General features: G+C 49.1%; 1 protein-coding gene across 1 annotated transcript in view; it reads right to left on the bottom strand.

Moving 5' to 3' along the window:
* The window catches only part of SGPL1 (sphingosine-1-phosphate lyase 1), a 33482-nt gene extending 14175 nt beyond the window's left edge, over positions 1-19307 (bottom strand). Inside the window, exons 1-6 of the mRNA XM_067299719.1 lie at positions 19237-19307; positions 10943-11108; positions 8917-8984; positions 6824-6971; positions 3165-3244; positions 1783-1911 (exon numbers count right to left, since the gene is read on the bottom strand). Of these exons, the coding sequence (XP_067155820.1) occupies positions 1783-1911; positions 3165-3244; positions 6824-6971; positions 8917-8984; positions 10943-11108; positions 19237-19239 (594 nt within the window). The 5' untranslated portion in view covers positions 19240-19307. The remainder of the gene's footprint in view (positions 1-1782; positions 1912-3164; positions 3245-6823; positions 6972-8916; positions 8985-10942; positions 11109-19236) is intronic.
* Positions 19308-19597: the final 290 nt, after the last annotated feature.

The following is a 19597-nucleotide window of genomic DNA, read 5'->3' as shown; positions in this document are numbered from 1 at the left end:
CTGCTGTTTCCGCCCAACCAACTTTTCAGCCGTCCCTCTGACCCTGCAGATTTGAGTGGTCAGCCAGCTGGAACACAACTTCATGCCAGGTTGAACGCTTCCCCTTTTGCTTGGCTTCTGCTTGAATTTCAGCTTTGAGGCCTGATCCTCTGAAGGGGGGAAAGAAGGAAGAGGCAGAGGAAAAGTGGAAGCCATCAGAAAGCCTACGCTGAGGTTCTCATGCTGGCTGTCATCACTGTCTGATTGCGGAGCAGCTTTTTACCGTTCTGGATTTCTCCTCTTACACAATTCTACTTTCAAATTTCAGTGAAAGCACACACAGAGCCAAGGTTGACACTTTTACAACATACACCTTACACAACAAAACCTGTACGCGTGTCGCAGACTTCAGCGAGCAAAGTTCCCTGAACAGATGGCCAGCGTCGTCGAACTACCTATTCACCATTATACGAATTAACATCTCAACCATAGGTAAAGATGAGTTTCAACAGTTTAGACCCAGCTCTCAGCACTGCAAGTCAACAAGGAGAAGAGAGGGGGTTAAATGCCTTTTAGACGCAAACAAGCCCGTTTGTTCTCTAAACTGGAGGGTGGCCACAGGGTGTGACCTCTTGCTATCGAAGGCAGTCGTGTCTTATACTCCCAGTCATACACCAATCAAGTTTCATCTTCAATCTAGTCAGAGCTTGGTCCCAACTACCCCTATTAAACAGCTCTTCTGGCACCTCCCTGCTTAATACAACCAAGCTTCAAGCAGTCAGAGTAAGCCCATTCAAGGCCAGTTCACCCAGTCAGCTCTTGGGTCAACACTGTCTTCCTATACCAGTCTTCATCCTTTCCTGGCCTTCTCCCTCCCTAGCATATTTACAGACAGCATCACCTCATGCCCAAACTCTGAAAAGTCTCTTCTGAATTATTCTCACAAACGAAAGTACTTCTTCGCAAGTTATTAAGCAGCCAATGTGTACCGCAATAGCGCTTGAAGACCCTGCTAGGAGACAATGGCCTCACTGTCCCATGCACCACAAAAAAGGGAAGAGAGAAGACTTGGCCTGAGGAACTCATAATCCTTATCAGAGAGGTAATGCAAGAGAGGAGTGTAAAAAACTATGTTTTTCTTTATAACAAAGAAAGCAAAAATCTGAACTCTTGTGCTGGGAACCCTATCGAGGCTTTAAAAATTGTTTCAACCCTAGTACACTGGAAGGCCACACAAACAAACTTGCTAAGATGGTTTTCCAGTTGGACAGATGACAATACACGCCACGCCTGCTTGATCACCAACACTTGGAGCTGCTCACTGGTGACCAGCCAGCAGGTCTTGTCCTCAGTCTTAGGGTTCTGGCAGGCTTGTGCATTTCCAGCTCAGAGATTGAAACTATGGGGAGCTGCTCAAAAATGACACTGCTCTGTTCCCCATCCTCCACCGACACCCAGCCAGCTTTCTATGGCACATTACACTGGGTCTCCTTTCCTACTGCCATCAGGGCATCATCATTTAGGACCGTGAAAAACAGCTGAAGTAAAGGACTGTCTCTGAAGAACTATTTCCCTGATTTAAATTGTCTCTTTCTCTCTCGCTCTGTCGCTCATAAAGCTTCACCAAGAGGAGCAATTAGCAACCCCCTTCTGTGTGACTATGCTGGCATGGCATAAACCACAATCATATCTCAGCATGACCTTGACCTCGATCTCAGCTGGACAGCAGAAGTTGCGTGTGCACTTAAATCCAAGTCAGAAAAATACAGATGCCCATGGGACACTTGAATACAGGCTACTCACAGCACCACAGGAGTTGGGGCCCCCGTTGAAGAGCGTACAGGCTATCCTCACTACTTCCGCTTCCATCTTCCTCAAACCTGGGAATATATCCGGATGGAGCGGGTTACTCCAGGCAAACTCCTCATACACCTTCAGAAAACAGAGACAGAAAGTTAGCCTTGCAGGGGAAGCCATGGGCTATCAGTGAAGAGGTCCAGATTTGGGAATTCACCATGCATGTATAAGCCAACTAGCCCAACAAACTGCATTCAGCCACAACAAGTTCAGGGAGATCTGCAGTACTTACTCCTACTGTGAGTAAACACTACAAGCTGGGAAGCTACAGCTGGAGAAAAAAGAAATCATTTGTTTTTCTAGGGCATTCCAGCCTCCGCAATGATTAAATAATCAAGCAATATTGCTTGTTGTACAGACAGGTTTAATGGCTTAGCTATTTAAAAAAAAAAAAAAAAAAAAAAAAGATTGTCATATCAGGTATATATGCACCCTATAACTGCTTTACCCAGGGCAGGCCAGTATGCAACCCCCAATAACTTACTGTGCAGAACTAGTTTTAAAGGAAGACCACAGGCAGAAGAAAACAGCAACAACCACCACCAAACGGAACTCACTACAGCTGTTATAAATCTTGCTCCCAGGAGCAAGACGGCTGGATTTCCCTTTCTAGCAAAAGAGTTTTTGAAGTATATATGTTTAAAAACAGACCTTTGGGCTGTTTAGGTTGTTTTCAACCTTCTCAAAGGAAAAAGTTCCCAACTAGGTAAACAGACCTAACAAAGACTTCACTGAAGCATGCCAGTCCTCCATTGTTGTAGGACTTGGACTGCAGAGTAACGCCAAAACAAATTACAAACTTCTTTTTTGCTTAAATCAAGAGCAACTCAGCTTTCCTCAGGAAAAAGCTGTCCCAATCCAAAGTCCCACAGCAACTCCACAATGGGATAGCCGGGTATGCTGTCACTCCAGCCTGCAGCTAAGTCACATCTATCGGACGGTCCTGCTGAAGTTGACCTACAGCAATTTTATGCCCCCCTCTCGCTCCCTGAATCAGAAGGTCAGTACCAATTTCCAACTCACTCGTAACCAGCTTCCTGCTTGCTTACTCAAAACAACATCTTATCCGAGCAGATCCTGGTTATCTCTACACAGTATTTTCACAGTGACAGCCACTGGCCAGCTTTACGCTGCCCAAATGCTTTCTAATAATTCCCCTTCCACTTAAGTTTACCCTGGACTCTGTCTTCAGCATTGGCAATCTTAGTTTCAGATCTGCCCTGTTTATCTTGAAAGATGCTGGAACAGTCTTGAGGGGGTTTTGGTCACCCTTAGGGTCCTTAAGATACCTGCGGAGATGCCACGTTAGACTGCTTGCACTTCCTTACCTTCACTAGCAGACGGGTGAGTTTCTCCTCACCGCTGTACACAGTCCCCGAGACCTTCCCATCCTCCCAGCGTACGTCTCCTGAAAGAGGAGCAAGAAGAGCACGTTGCTTGCAATCACAGCCATTCCCAGAAAGCACCAAGAAGTCTCCCACCAGTTCTGCGGATGAGGATTCAGGTTTTGAGACTTCACTAATAAGAAACAAGTACGTTTTTTGTGCCACAGAGATAGCTTCCTATAATGCTACGCCTCTGGCGCCTTGTGTCCTACGAGCTTAGCAAACTACAAGCAAATGATGAATAGAGTCAGCACATAGACAACATCTAGCTGCAGCAAGCAGTTATATCCATAAGTAATCCACTTAATCCCCATTTGAGCTCCCCAAACTGTTGTCCGCACAGCTGAGTTCACACCGCCGAAGTTACAGCCAGATCCAGAGTGCCCAGCAGCGCTGCAAGCTGGGAAGGGAGAGAGGGGCCAGGTTCGTACTGCTAAAACCTACAGGGCAGGATGCCTCAATTAATTATCGCCTACAACTATATGCCACGGAAGCATTAAGCAAACCGGAGCAGCATCGACAGTGCGCCCCGTTTAACACCCCAGCAGAGTATTTCCACCCATCTGGTTACGTGCTCCACCTCCAAACCATGAGCCTCCTTCCTACAACTAACAGGCATCAGCTTCACAAGCATACAGAGGGTGAACACAGTGACAGTCCAACCCTCACTTCCACGTGACTTCAGAGGGGGAGCGTTGAGTGTGGGAAGAAGGGGGCAATAGAAGGAAAAAAAAAAAAGGAAAGGGGGAAGGAAAGGGGGAAGGAAAGGGGGAAGGAAAGGGGGAAGGAAAGGGGGAAGGAAAGGGGGAAGGAAAGGGGGAAGGAAAGGGGGAAGGAAAGGGGGAAGGAAAGGGGGAAGGAAAGGGGGAAGGAAAGGGGGAAGGAAAGGGGGAAGGAAAGGGGGAAGGAAAGGGGGAAGGAAAGGGGGAAGGAAAGGGGGAAGGAAAGGGGGAAGGAAAGGGGGAAGGAAAGGGGGAAGGAAAGGGGGAAGGAAAGGGGGAAGGAAAGGGGGAAGGAAAGGGGGAAGGAAAGGGGGAAGGAAAGGGGGAAGGAAAGGGGGAAGGAAAGGGGGAAGGAAAGGGGGAAGGAAAGGGGGAAGGAAAGGGGGAAGGAAAGGGGGAAGGAAAGGGGGAAGGAAAGGGGGAAGGAAAGGGGGAAGGAAAGGGGGAAGGAAAGGGGGAAGGAAAGGGGGAAGGAAAGGGGGAAGGAAAGGGGGAAGGAAAGGGGGAAGGAAAGGGGGAAGGAAAGGGGGAAGGAAAGGGGGAAGGAAAGGGGGAAGGAAAGGGGGAAGGAAAGGGGGAAGGAAAGGGGGAAGGAAAGGGGGAAGGAAAGGGGGAAGGAAAGGGGGAAGGAAAGGGGGAAGGAAAGGGGGAAGGAAAGGGGGAAGGAAAGGGGGAAGGAAAGGGGGAAGGAAAGGGGGAAGGAAAGGGGGAAGGAAAGGGGGAAGGAAAGGGGGAAGGAAAGGGGGAAGGAAAGGGGGAAGGAAAGGGGGAAGGAAAGGGGGAAGGAAAGGGGGAAGGAAAGGGGGAAGGAAAGGGGGAAGGAAAGGGGGAAGGAAAGGGGGAAGGAAAGGGGGAAGGAAAGGGGGAAGGAAAGGGGGAAGGAAAGGGGGAAGGAAAGGGGGAAGGAAAGGGGGAAGGAAAGGGGGAAGGAAAGGGGGAAGGAAAGGGGGAAGGAAAGGGGGAAGGAAAGGGGGAAGGAAAGGGGGAAGGAAAGGGGGAAGGAAAGGGGGAAGGAAAGGGGGAAGGAAAGGGGGAAGGAAAGGGGGAAGGAAAGGGGGAAGGAAAGGGGGAAGGAAAGGGGGAAGGAAAGGGGGAAGGAAAGGGGGAAGGAAAGGGGGAAGGAAAGGGGGAAGGAAAGGGGGAAGGAAAGGGGGAAGGAAAGGGGGAAGGAAAGGGGGAAGGAAAGGGGGAAGGAAAGGGGGAAGGAAAGGGGGAAGGAAAGGGGGAAGGAAAGGGGGAAGGAAAGGGGGAAGGAAAGGGGGAAGGAAAGGGGGAAGGAAAGGGGGAAGGAAAGGGGGAAGGAAAGGGGGAAGGAAAGGGGGAAGGAAAGGGGGAAGGAAAGGGGGAAGGAAAGGGGGAAGGAAAGGGGGAAGGAAAGGGGGAAGGAAAGGGGGAAGGAAAGGGGGAAGGAAAGGGGGAAGGAAAGGGGGAAGGAAAGGGGGAAGGAAAGGGGGAAGGAAAGGGGGAAGGAAAGGGGGAAGGGGGAAGGAAAGGGGGAAGGAAAGGGGGAAGGGGGAAGGAAAGGGGGAAGGAAAGGGGGAAGGGGGAAGGAAAGGGGGAAGGAAAGGGGGAAGGGGGAAGGAAAGGGGGAAGGAAAGGGGGAAGGGGGAAGGAAAGGGGGAAGGGGGAAGGAAAGGGGGAAGGAAAGGGGGAAGGAAAGGGGGAAGGGGGAAGGAAAGGAAAGGGGGAAGGAAAGGAAAGGGGGAAGGAAAGGAAAGGGGGAAGGGGGAAGGAAAGGGGGAAGGGGGAAGGAAAGGAAAGGGGGAAGGAAAGGAAAGGGGGAAGGAAAGGAAAGGGGGAAGGAAAGGAAAGGGGGAAGGAAAGGAAAGGGGGAAGGAAAGGAAAGGGGGAAGGAAAGGAAAGGGGGAAGGAAAGGAAAGGGGGAAGGAAAGGAAAGGGGGAAGGAAAGGAAAGGGGGAAGGAAAGGAAAGGGGGAAGGAAAGGAAAGGGGGAAGGAAAGGAAAGGGGGAAGGAAAGGAAAGGGGGAAGGAAAGGAAAGGGGGAAGGAAAGGAAAGGGGGAAGGAAATAATCATCTGAGAAAAAAAACACAGATGGAAGACAAACCCAAAGAGCTACAAATACAAGATATAAGAGTAGAAAAGAAAGACACCGTTACAGAATATTCAGTTGTGAAGCTGTTTTTTTCTGACGTTGGAGTAGATGCATTATTCTAGCAGACAATTCAAAGCATTTCTCAGATTTGGCATAGGAGCAGGGTAGTCATCATACTCTCCCCTGGACAATAAGTCACCCAAACTTCCATATTAGAAGTAACAGGTCTATGAATTGGGGTGGGGATATTTACGTCAGTGCAGCAACTCAAATTAAGTTTTCGACACTGCTTATGTGGACTCAAGCCAGGAGAACATCATGGCTTTGTCTTCCTTCAAGGGAGTTTTCAAAGTGCAAACCAGTATGACTTCAATTAAGAGAGGCAGTCCTTGGAAATTCCCTAAAATACTGTTTGGAAGTTTTTTTTGTTACAAATATTCTTTGGGGCTTTACAGAAAACGCATTTCCGGTAAAAGCCAAACATCCAGGTAATTGCTCAGAAACACACCCAAACTTGCATACAAATTATTTCCTCCATATTTCCCTTCTCCTCAGCTCTCCCATCACCTTCAGCTTTAAAAATCTCTTGGGGAAGGGAAGGAATTTCAATGTAAATACCCAAATACAGTATTAAAAGTCAAGAATACTGTCCTTAGTCACTTCCAAAAGGAAAACAGGCATACGTTTCCAGGGGAAGGACACCAAGGAAGAAATATTTGAGATGAAACTATGAGCAGGAGTCATTAAACCTCATTTAACAGCGTAAGCCTAGTATTAGGTCTAGGAAGCAGACCCACCTCGGTAGCAGCACCGACTCACGGTCATACCTTTTGAACTGTACTCTTTCATCTTCTCGAGCACTTCAGACTGGCTCATGCCTTGTTCCGGCAGCACTTTGATATAATCCTTTTCATCTTTCAGGAAGGATAAACTGGAGGTGACATCACTCAAGGCTTCGTCAATCTTCTTTTGAATCTAAAAAGAAAGGAAAGCCCTATCAGCAACGGGACTGGCCACATTTTACATAAATTGTTCAGTGCCGCAAGAGCGAGCTCACTAGCTGCAACCGCTCCGCTGAGCGAGAAAAGGCTGGGAGCTGGTTCAGCCCTGCCACCAAAAACACAGCAGGGATCACAGCCGCGCAGCTGAGCTCTTCCTCCCTACCTACCTCTCCCTCGAAAAGCAAGCTGCCATGTCCAAAATGCCTACGGGAACGGTCACTGGCATGAGCTGGTCTCTAAAGCATGTCAGGAACTAGCTGGCGCAGCCCAAAATCATGCCAACTAACCAGCACGGACGATCACAGAGCGGTGCTTAGGGCATAGCTTGGCTCCATTTTATTAAACAGCACAGTCAACACCACCACATCCGAAGAGAATATCTTCCTTAATGGGTACCAGTGAGCAGCGGGAGTTTTGAGCCCCTTCTTTAATGCTCGAGAAAAAAAAGCTTAGGGCAAAAATACAGCATTTTTATCCACAGAACCTTTTTAAGCCACAGCTGTGAATTTGCAGAAGTCTTCAGATACATTATGTTTTGTACCTTGTCTCCTCTGCCATCCCATATACAGCTTAGAGACTTAAGAAAATAGAGACGTGCATTAAAGAAATCACCACTACAGACAGAGTTAAGAGATTTCTTTCTTCCGACCCACACCCTGCACTCAGGAGGCCCAGATTTCTCCTCACAACACATTCCTACGCAGAGACTCTTCTTCCAGAGCCACTAGACACCACAGCTGTGGGGACGTTATCAGCTTTAAAGACTTTTGGACATTGGAACACCCCAAAGTCAAGGCCTCCTGCAGGTGACTGATAGGTTATCACCTACCAGCCGGCCAAAGAGTGGGAGCAGCGCACAGATAGGACACGCCAGGAGTCCTTCGGCACAGGAGAGCTCAACGGTGCTAGCCTGGGAACACGAGTACCACACACGGGGACCCCAGAAACTGTCCTCTTCTAACCGGCAGGGACCAAATACAAGCAGAAGAGTACAAGTCATTAATTCACCCGACCAAGGCCTGCTGAAGCCAGAAGGTGACAGTTGGAGCACTTAACATCAAGCGAAGGGGAAATGCTAGCCCCTCATCAAGGAGAAACCTGAGAACTGCCTCCACATCAGGGACCACAAGGAACAGCTCCTACTACCATTCCATAAGATGGCCTATGACGGACCTGACCCCTCCCAAGTCAATGCTTAAAGTTGCCTACACATCAAGCAGAAGGGCAGTTATCAGGTGTGATACCATCATTTGCTAGGTAAAATAAACCAAGCTTTGTGTTAATGACTTAATGATCAAGAAATCAGTGCTAAAAAATGCTGACATTTGTAGTTTCAAGTTTTCATGTAAAAAACATCTCCCAGACACTGAAGCCTGTCTCATTTTAATGATTACACAAACTCCTGATATCTCTGTGCTATAATGCTAACTGCTGCTAACAGATATCTGAGCTCTAAAGTAATCATGGCCAGTCATCAGATTAAAAAAAATTATCCTTCCGTGTTGCACAACAAAGGCCCGGCTATTTCACACTTGCTCAAGAATAAGACATTGTTTCGGAATAACAACCCAAGTTCAGTCCTGTCCCTCTCTTCCATGAATCAAGTTATTTTCTTGAAATCCAACAGGGAGAAAACATCACCGGAAAATTCTGTGATGGCACTCGCTGATTAATGCCTACAAAGAGACGGCATCCCCATTTTCTGAGAGTGATACTATTACAAAAAGACGAGGGAGAAATTGTATCTTTTATTAAACCAGGTGGCAGCAGAAGACCTTCCAGATGCATATCCTTGGATCAGTATGATCACAACAACATGGCAGTTAAGCTGCAAAGAACTGCAAGTTCTCTGAGTCAGAGCTACGCAGGCTGAAACAAGGACCCGGGATAATACTAAGAAAAGCTGTGGAAATACTTACTATGGCCCCGACAAAAGGCATTTTCCTCAAGAGCTTAAAGAACTGTTTTTTAGCTCGGGATGTTAAACCTGAAAGAGAAAAGTCAGCAGTTAAGGCAACGTGACTCCAGAAACCAGGCGCATGCAGAGCACGGCATTTCTGATGCAAGCCACGACTCAGGCGCAGCGTTTCTGGTCCGAGCAGAAATAACACGGAGAGCAAGGGGACACGGGGAGACAGGCGAGCGTGTCAGAAAGCAAGGTTCAGACACGGCCCAGGCCACAGAAAGAACTGGCTTGCAAAGTAGTAGCTGTCTCTGGGGGCCGATACCTGTCTCGTTTTCTTACCTTGCTGCTAAGCCTGCTGCATAAAGACAGGCAACCTTGCAAGGCTAAAATCTTTGCTTCGCTAGATAGAGCCCGTGGAAACACTTTTTGCAATGATTCTGCATCTTCAACCCAGGATAGTACTGCGACACGAATACACTCAGACACGCGAAACAAGACTCCCAGCCCAAAAAAGGAAATAGCAGCCCAGCTGGAAGGGGACCAAGTTTTCTTCCGGTCTCTGGCCATCCGATACAGGCGCTGGATGATGCAACGGGAAGCGGTTCGGCACCCACTGCTCAGGGGAAGGGGAGAGGGAGAAAAACTAGAAATCCCACCACAGGCCAAAGCCTGAAATGAGAGAAGCTGGTTATGACCAACACCGGAAAACTCCTGGGGTAACTTTAAAGGCAGGAATGAAAACAGGATGACAGAGATTCTTTTGCCACCAAAAATGCCTTGCGACTGAGTCCTCCAGGCATTTCAGCTAATTGGAGAATGCCATCACCAAGACATAACTAAACAAACTTTAAAAAAATCAACCTTTTATGCACTTCACAATCTTACCCACAGCATTAGCTTGACTTTTTTTTTTTTTTTTTTTTTTTTACTTCAGATATATTTTGAAAAGCTACAGAAGGACAGTAGTTGCAGTTTGGCACATTCTGTACCAAACATTTAATATTCTGGAAATAACATTTCTATTGCAAACACCATGCACAAACAGTTTAATCAGGAACTTCCATGCTGAGAGAAGACTTAGAGTTACTGTAAACTCCTCAAAAACTCAGACCATTTCATCAGATTTCATGCAATTAGTTAATATTTAAACAAAAACTACCACACGACAGTACAAACATCAGCCAAGAAGCTAATGTAACACCGTACTGAGCAAAAGCTTCACATCATTTTGTTCCTTCCATAGATGTTCCCCCTATTCAGCTACTCTAGCCTTTAAAAAGAAAAAAGTCTGGTTGAGGAGCAGAGAAGTACAGAAGTAAACATGAAGTTAAAACACAGAGGTAAACATCAAGTTAAAAACTTGGCTATTTTTAACATGCTGCCACTAGAATGCAACCCTACGGCCTGTGGGATCTGCAAAGCACCACGGTCTCCTCCGAAAGCAAGGCAGTTATCTCTGACCATCCCCAAGCCGCAGAGGAAACTGCAAGCTTATCAAAGGGGAGCTCACTGAAGAGCTGTCAGGAGCAGAAATCGCTCGAAGCAAGAAAAGGCTCCGAAAAAACAACCGCACACGCAATTATCTCAAACATCCTGAGCAGGAAACATGCTTCCAACACCAAATCAGAAGCAGTCCCCTCCTGGGGTTGAGGAGCGATCAAGAGCCAGAGCTACCCCGACGTTTTGCTCTAGCAACTACGTTCAGGAGACCCCAGCTCTCGGATCGTTTTCCCCAGGTCTTGAGCCAGAAGAGAGTTTTTTGGCATGGAAATGGCTTAGCCAGAAACTAAAGGGAGACAAAAGGAAGGGGAGAGATAGAGGCACATTCCAGGCAGGCCCACCACACCCTACGAAGGAATGGGGAAGCCGCATTGACCAAACAAGCCTTGACCTTAATCTGGAAAAGGTCTCATTAATACTAACCAGCTGCCAGCAGAAGGCCTGTTTCGGTCTCGTTGTTCTTCCTCTTTCCCTCCACAGCTAAGAACCAACCCACCCCCCATAAAGCCATAAGAAAACCCCCCACTTTAAATACTTACTCTCGGCCTGGAAGAGGAAACCGTGCAGCCATACAATGATAAGAGTAGAAGCAAACGTCAGTGCAATCAATTGCCAGGGTTCGAGCCCGTCGCACCGGGCGTTCACGAAGCTCTTTGCTTTCTCCCAGTACATCTGGAGGATTTCCTTGTAGGGGATAATGGCATCCTACACGAAGGAAAACAAGGTGACCGATACTGAGAAAACGGTCGTGTTCAAACACACAAACAGGGCATCAGAAACACTCTAATGAGAACTGCCTCCCACGTAAGTCTATTGTCTATTAAAAAAATGCTTTTCAGTACGCAGACCGTGTGCTTTTCTTAATTCCTATACATGGAACGGGCAGGAGATAGCTGTCACTCATTTCCAGTCAAAATCCATTGATAAAAATGCACAGCTCAAGAGACTAAATATTCAGAGAGAAGGGCCACTGGTGGACGAGCAAGATGTGCAAGACTCGTGGGTCCAACACCCCTCAGGAGACCTCGAAGCGAGATTGGCAGCAAGTGCCTGAATCTTACTACAGAAAAAACAAACAGGAGCAATTGTGTTACTTCCATGGACTTATCAGTTCAGGCAGCAAATGAAGGCTGAACTGCTACAATTCTTCCATCCAGAGAGGAGTCACCATTCACCAGGTACCACCAAACAGGTCTATCTAGGTACCTACGGCTGGATTTTTAAAGATGTAAGTACTCACCAGCTTTTCAAGTTTAAGACCTAATTATTAGGTTCCATACAAAGGGAGGGCTGCAGAGACTAACACTGCTGGAAGAGAAGGGGGGAAGAAAAAAAAAAAAAGAAACCCTGCAAATCATGATGCAATCACAATTATAATGTTAAACTAGTAATTACTGCAGGGACAGAGCCCAAGTACCCAATCAATAGCATTAAAGCATGCTCTCTTCAAGTGTTTAAAAAGAACAGGGTGGGGAAAATTGGATGTACACAAGGCAGAAAGGCCACTTCCCTCAAAGAGAGGTCTTCAGTGCAATACTCTGGAAAAAGGGTTCTCGAGCTAAGAAGCCAGGTAACCATGTGTTGTCTGGAGCTATGACAAAAATAAGTATTTTGGGGTCTTGCTGTATGTTACAGACAAAAGCTTGTGTGTTTTATTTTATTTTTTAAGCTCCTTCAGACTCTTCCCAACCCTTCTCCCCTTTTAACATACTGTCAAACCTAGTTTTCCCTGGTTTTTCTGGAGAACTTTCCGGGGGAATCTCACAAAGCCACAAAGCTTCACCTGCCAAGCAATGGAAAAGGCACACTGGGCCTTTCAAAGATTTGTTAATAAAACCTTGGATGGGAAGAGATATGTCCTTGATATGACATATTTCCTTGACATATGACCTTGATGATGTCACAAGCATGGTGATTTTAGGGTGGCTTGCAAAGATGGACATAAACAAAGCAAGTCAAAAGCTGCTAAAACTTCCCTTCTCAGCACTCTTCATAGACCTCACTTCTGGATCAAGTTAACAACCGAAGCAGCATTTAATTTTTTTTAGGTCACCCTTTAGGGGTGACATGTCTTTGCAATGCAACCAGAGAGACCACAAACACCTTTTAAAAAAAAAGAAAAGAAAAAAATCAAAAATAACTAAGTTCTTCCAAACGATCAAAGGAGGACGGCAAGATTCCTAACAAAAAAACACTAATGAACATTCACAACTTTGGAAAATCCATAAAATACATGTAATGCTAGAGGTTAAAGCCTCTTAAGCAGCCCAGAAATAAGGGTAAAACAACAAAGTCAGCTTATCATAAAAGATTAATATCATCCACAGCCCTGCACAGGCTGAAGAAAATGGACCAAATTAGGCAAGAACCTTTCTGCTCCCGAGGAGTGGCACGCAGCTCTGAGACGTCAAATTAGCACTCACTCACTTGGCATAGGGCGATTTAAAAATACGCCAGCTATTTCGGCCTGGAAACTAGACAGCCACATAAACCGCCACAATTAGGAAATGTCAGAGCTAATGCCCAGTCCCACAACCCAGACGCCACAAAGCTGGTTTAAGCCTCGAATTTGGAGAGATCTGCCTTCTCCGGATAACCGAAAGTACTTCTTAAGTGTCACTGAATTTGCTCAATCTTCTTAGGGAAAAAAAAAGGGGGGGGGGGGAAGGGAGTGCTTAACTGCGCAGAAACCAACAACGATGACTTTGGCTTATAGGAGCTAATACCTGGATATCATCCAGTTTTGAAACTGCACTTAAAAGGGTGGAAACGGAACCATTAATGTATTGGTTTCTTTATAGCTGTTCTCAACTGATGACAAGAAAATGCTGCAGTATCAAGTACAGAGCAGTGCATTTTGGGGGGGGGGGGTTTCCCTGAAAACGGAGATATTTTAAGCTCTATGCCCCAAATCAAAACCGAACATTACATTTTAGGCCTAAATTGCATAAGGCAATGGCAAGTAATAAATCTGGCAACGAACTGATCTCACTCTTGGATGAGGATGTGGACAGAAGACCCCAGCCAGTTGCACACCTTGGTGTGAAATCACACACTCCTCTCCGCAATCACTGCATTTCGCAGGGACGGAGGGAAAAGAAAACAAGTCCGTTCTTCTAGACCCAGCCAAGCTGCGTGACACCAATGGCAAATCTTGCATGCTATAACAAGAGGCACACGCACGCGCACAGGCCCCTCCTGTCCTTCGCTGTCCACGGGCCCATCAAACTGACGCTCCGGTCTGCAAATTCAGACTGCTCGACTCCAGAATTGCTTCTGCAGCGCGTGACACTGTCTTACAGCAACTCCAGCGTGCTGCTACACGAAGGTATTTCCTCAGCTACATTATCAGCTAAAGAGGCTCAGGTGCACAGTGAGGACATCACGGCTGAATGAGCAACACATGAGCTGACCCACCTGCCTTCCTGCTCTGGGCCCACTGCAAATGCGAGCTAACATGCCTCGGCTTACACTCCTGTTCCTGAGGTGCAAGCCAAGACATTTTACCTTAAGCTCACCCCAAGCTAAAAGCATGCAAGCTGCTACCACAGGTCGGCCGATAGCTGGTAACTCAGTGATGTGCGCAAGCTTTGAACAGACATGGAAAGAGCTCACGCTGTGAATCCTAACCTGCTGGAGAACTTCCTTCCCTTTTTCAGGTCCAAAAAAAAGAAAAGAAAAGAAAAAAAGAAAAAAATCTGAGATTGCTCCACCAAAGAACACAGTTCTTTGTAAGATTTTTTTTTTTTTTTGTAAGAGTAAGATTTTCTCTCCATAGGTCTCACTCTCTCCTTCTGTGCTTCAGCCATCTCACCTTGCTTCCGCACTCTTTGAGAGTTGTAAGGATGAGACTGATCAAGTTAGGCTACTAAAAACAGGGATTAAAAAAAAAATAGTGGCGATTAGCATGCAAGAAGAGTTAGCTAGGAAATATAAATTCTCAGCTCCTTGGTTAACTAAGTATTCAGAGTTTTTAAAGTGCTTCTTTCCCCCAAGTATTCAGTAAGGTAAACGAGCCCTCTGCTTTCTGAATTACTAACTTAATCCTGGAGAATCTAGAGGCCGCATTTAAGTGCAATCTATTTTTGCGACATCCACTACCTGCAATGCTAGCCTCGCTCCTGTGGTTCTGCACCGCTTCCTTATTCTATGGGGAGGAGGCGGGGGGAATAAATAGCTTATGTTTAGCCAAATCATTTGAATTCCTTCCACCCCGGCGCTGGGGAGGCTGCTCGCAACAGAGGAAAAAGCAGGTTTTGCACCAGACCATCACATGCAATAAGGCGGGATGCACTTCCAGCTTTGTGGGATCATCACCGCCATTCTCCTCTGCTATTGCTGCTTGCCCGGCTGGGCTAAAGGCAATGACCGGGCCTGATTATAAAGCAGGATTTAGGACAGAATTCCATGCAAGACGACAACCTGCTTATCGGTGAAGGCATCACAAAAAAAGCTCTCCCTTCCCATTACAGGAGAGTGGAGGAGTTAATTTTTTTTCCCCTGAAAGACCCTTCCCCCAACAAAAAGCGACCCAGCTTCACGAGACACAGGATTATTCTAGAATCAATTTAAAAGCCTGACTTAGGAGCACATTAAAAAGTACGGAGAAAATCTCCACTAGAGGATTTTTTCTTAATTCTCAGAGCATTAAGACAGACCGAGGTATTAGATAAAGTACTAATTGCTATCATTAGGACATGCAATATTCATTTGTACCAATATTAATGCACTCAGCAAGCCAAGCAGTTTACATATTGAATTTTTAGCTACACAGATTAGGAATACATCCTTAGGAATTTACTTCTGAAGGCCATTAGCTAGCTGAGCACTCACCCCACTATAAAAGAGGACAAATTAACTGCAGTAATGCTCTTCTGTCCCAGATGATAGGAAAGAAAGAGGGAGAAAAATGCCAAAGCTAATAAGAGCAGATTTTGTAATTTTGCCAGAACAGCATTTCCTTGGCAGCAAGTTTTAGAACTGTAGTAAGTCCTTGTACATTATTAAAAAAAAAAAGCGCAGAAAGGCGGTAAACTGGTAAACCTCACATTTTCATTACAAGAGCCTCCCCTTTCCGACCCTGCAAGGATCTTCTTCCAATTCCTTTTCTAATTCCTATTTTGAGGGAACACAAAAGCAGCCCCTCACAATACTGAGCATTTTTTTTCCACCAATCTTTTCCAGCCCGCGATGTTTGAAAGCAGAAGCCCATCAGGCCAAAAGGTACCTGAGCAGAGTGGAGGGTCTAACACTTCACCCCGCTCCCCAACTTCACTCAAGCACCCCAGGAAACACTACAAGCACTGGCTGTTTATTCTTAAATCTAACTTTGGCATTTGATGGAAAAGTAAAGCGTTTGACAGAAAAACAATGCCAGTGCCTGCAACCTAAGTTTCTAGCCTGGCTTTTTAGCTGCCCCCACCAGACCATGACGCCTGCTCAATCGGGAATGTGCAAGCTCCATATTAAGCATTTGGTGCCCAATGTTCAGCAAGCAAAGATGCCTTTTTTTTTTTTTCGCTATTTAGAGGGATGGCAATTTTTCTGTCAGATACAGCGTATGCAAACTAATGCCCACGCATTATCCCACCAGCCCTGCGGGCTCGAGGGGAGCAGCTGCAGAAAGGCTAATTATAGTTTTAGTGCAAAAATAGACAAGGCAGCAACTCGGAGGAAGGGCGGCAGCAGCAGCACCTTCGAGGTTGCGCTTCCGAGAGGGAACGCAAAGACCTCAAAACAGGGTGATTCCAAGCTCAAAAAATGTGTGGTTTTATGACAGCCCGAAGGACTTTCAAAATTAGGTGAGATTTCAGATTTCATTTGCAGGGGGGGAAAAAAAAAACAAGCAGTGGTTATTGTGAAAAGCCTCACTGATGCTCCCCTTAGAAAGTAAAAAAAGAAGCTGGAGTAAGAAACAGGCTTCCGCTACAGAGCAACAGGATTTACCCCAAGGTTGTGCATGAGATGTCAGCTAGGCCACTCTGCTCACTAAAATAAGCTGCTTCGTAAAAGCAAAGTTTCTGCCCAGCTCCCGGCGGCCAGGCACGCTCTCCATAGCGCAGACCCCAAACCTCACAAAAGCAGCCATTTGCTCTATTTATGCCCTACGTGAACCTACTACAAATCTCCTGGCGGGCCAAGCAGGGCGCAGTTTCCGCCCGGAAACCTCGTCCCGGCGTACGCGATAACCAGGATAAAAGCAGCAGCGTTGGGTCCTCCGTGCGCTAGGACTCGCGGGGACGCATCTGCTCGTTCGTCCCCTCGGCATCCTCTCCGGGGCGGATCACGCAGCCCTTCGGAGGGCAAAACGGGGATTTATTTGAAACGTTTTGCAAGCGGCTCGGCGCAGAGGCGGGCGAAGCGCTGCAAGATGAAGCCTTGGAGGGAGCCGCGGCGTGTTGCAGTCGTTCGGGGCAGCGGCGGAGGACAAAGGCGGCCGGGCGCCCTGGCACGGCTTCCCGGCGGCTTATGCAAGCCTTTGACAAAACCCCTGGGATCAGCACAAACTCAGCACTGCTGTTATACAATAAGGGTCCTTTTCTCCGGCAACTTTGACCACCGTGCAGGACCCTCAAAGCCTCTCTTATCAATACCGGCGTAGCGTTGTGCAAAAAACCCTTCTGCCCTCGCAATACCTCGTCACGTGCCCTTCCTGCCCTTCCTGGCACTTCGCACGGAGGGATCTTGATGAGCAAGAAGGCACAAACGAAACAAAAATTCCCCGAACGCAAGGACTTGCAAGAGACTGCGGCCTGCAAATTTCTAGGAAACGCGAATCTTTTCTGAAAAGAAGAGAGCCACACGCAGACACCTCTGGCAGCTGCTAAGAGACCAGCACACCTGCTACCGTAACATCAGTCCGAGGAAACCATTTTATATCCTACTCTAAGGACAGTACTAAAACATACTTCAAAGCTCTTTAACAATAAAGGGCCATAGCTATTTAGTCTATAGAGATTTCCGTTACTAAATACTCCAGAATGAAGATCTAGCTGCACTGAAAGGGAATTTCTTCAACCTCCTGGGAAGCAGGGAACGAGACCAACATTTCTAGTTCAAAAACATATCGCTCTGTTTGCAAAAACCGAGGCGCCTGAGCAGATTAGGCAGCTGCAGACGGGGTTGCGCAACAGGGGAGAGCAGCTCTCACATGGGATCACTTTGAACGAATGCCCTTTTCACGCCAGGATTAAGCGTGCTTTGCAACAAAGGCAAGTAGCACCTCAAGAACCTGCATGCATGCATGCATGCAAACGGGCTCCATCGAATCCCTCTTGTCAGGACAGTCACGGCAAGGTTTCAGACACCACCACAGCAATCAAACCATGCATGCACAAAGGCTGTGATTAGGTCCAACTTAATAGCACCAAACAACAGCGGAGAGGTGCACTGGAGAAAAACACAAGGAGCAAGGCGTCGTTTCCGTGGCAAAAGTCAGCAGATCCTCCCCTGCTCGGGTTAGCAATTCACCTACAACCTGCAGGAGTAGTGAGAGGGTGGAAAACTTAGTAGGCTAAAAGTGTGTAGTGGATGGGGGAAGCCAGATTTTTCTTCATTTAGGTAAAAAAATATCTCCAGTGCCTCGCAACCCCCTTTGCTGAGGACAGGCGTATTCAGGGGTTGAAGCTTTCTCTGGAGAAACACCAATATACAACCAACTTCACTAGCTTTCCAGGAGCCAATAACCCCGTGCAAAAGCTGCTGCCTAGTCTAATGAATAAAGCAGCTATCCTGCACAGGTCTTCCAGGCACAGCAAGCGGCTGTACGCTCAGCAAAGCCCTGGCAAAAGGAGAGCAGGAGGAGAAGAGCCTGACCACAGCGCACGCTTCCAGAAACCCCGGGCCAGTCTAGAGCACCCGGCGCGCAAGATGTGCCGCCGTTATTCAGCGCCAAAAAAAAGCCAACCTTTGACAGCCAAAAGCCACCAGGACAACGAGCTGCGCGGGGAACCACGGGGATGGAAGAAGTAACTGCTGAGAGCGTGCCAGAGCGCGTGGGCAGGCACGGGGCCTTGCCTCCATCCCTCCCGCCGAGCCGGCGGCACCCCGGCCGGGCACGGCTCCGCGCCGGAGTAGGAAGAGGAAGCGGCGCTTGACTGCTGGGCCGCGAATGACCTTTCCGCGGGGTGGGAGGGGGGAAGGCAGGCAGGCAGCCGGCCAGAGGCGCTCTTGCACGGACCCCCGCGCCGTGGCCAGTCCCACGCTGCAGATTCCCTGGTGGGGGGGGGGGGGGAAGAGGCGGCAGCTCTTCCACCTTCGAAAAAGGGGACTCGCAGAACGCGCGCCGTGCCGCCGCGTGCTGACCGTGTTTCAACGAAACTTGGATTCGACCGAGGAATTTGCTTCCCTACTACTTCTGGCAAAGAAAAAAAAAAAAAAAAAAAGCAAGCAAGCAGGGTCTCCGTCAGGCCGGTGGCTGTTCGCAGAGCGAGGCACCTTCCACAAAACGCTCAGCGCAAGCAGAAACTACAGCTTCTCCCCCCTGCCTCGAAACCGGGCAGCGCAGGAGACTCCCACCCGTAGGAGGCAGGCACGGCGCCGGCGGGCCGCCCCTTGCATCAGACCTCCCCGCCGCCGCTCCCCGCCGCCGCGATGCCTCCCGCGGGAGCCGGCGGAAGGGCGCCCGCTCCGCACCGCACCGCACCGCTCCACACCGCGGCGGGGCCCCGCCACCGCCGCCGCCCCGGCCCTCCCCGGCGCCGCGAGCCCCGCACCCCCCCTCGGAGGCGCCCGCGGAGAGGCGGCCCCGCGACGGGGCGGGCGCGGAGCAAAGGCGCCGCGGCCGCCGGACGGGCCCCGCCGCGCCCCCCGGGCCGGGCGGCCCCGCTCTCACCATCGCTGCCGCCGCCGCCGCCGCCTCTCCGCCGCGCGGGTCCCGGTGCGGCGCGGCCCGGCGCGGAGGGCCCGGCGCGGAGGGCCCAGCCCGGCCCCGCCCCTCCGCGCTCGCCCCGCCCCGCCGCGCCGAGATTGCGCCCGCCCGGCGCCCGCACCGCGGCGCCCCCCGCCGGCCGCGCCGCGCGCCGCACCCTCACCGGCAGCCGCGCAGGGAGCGAAGCGGGCGGGCGGGTGCCGCGGCCTGCGCCGGGCGCGCAGGGGCTGCGCGGGGGCTGCTCCCGCGCACCAGCCTCCCTCCTCGCGCCGGGGGGCTGCTGCTGCTGCGCTCCTGCAAGCAGCGGCTCGCTTGAGAAGCGAGG

The sequence above is a fragment of the Apteryx mantelli genome, chromosome 7 (genome assembly GCF_036417845.1).
Source record: "Apteryx mantelli isolate bAptMan1 chromosome 7, bAptMan1.hap1, whole genome shotgun sequence".
Classification (NCBI taxonomy): Eukaryota; Metazoa; Chordata; class Aves; order Apterygiformes; family Apterygidae; genus Apteryx; species Apteryx mantelli.
This window is presented reverse-complemented; position numbering and strand designations above follow the sequence as displayed.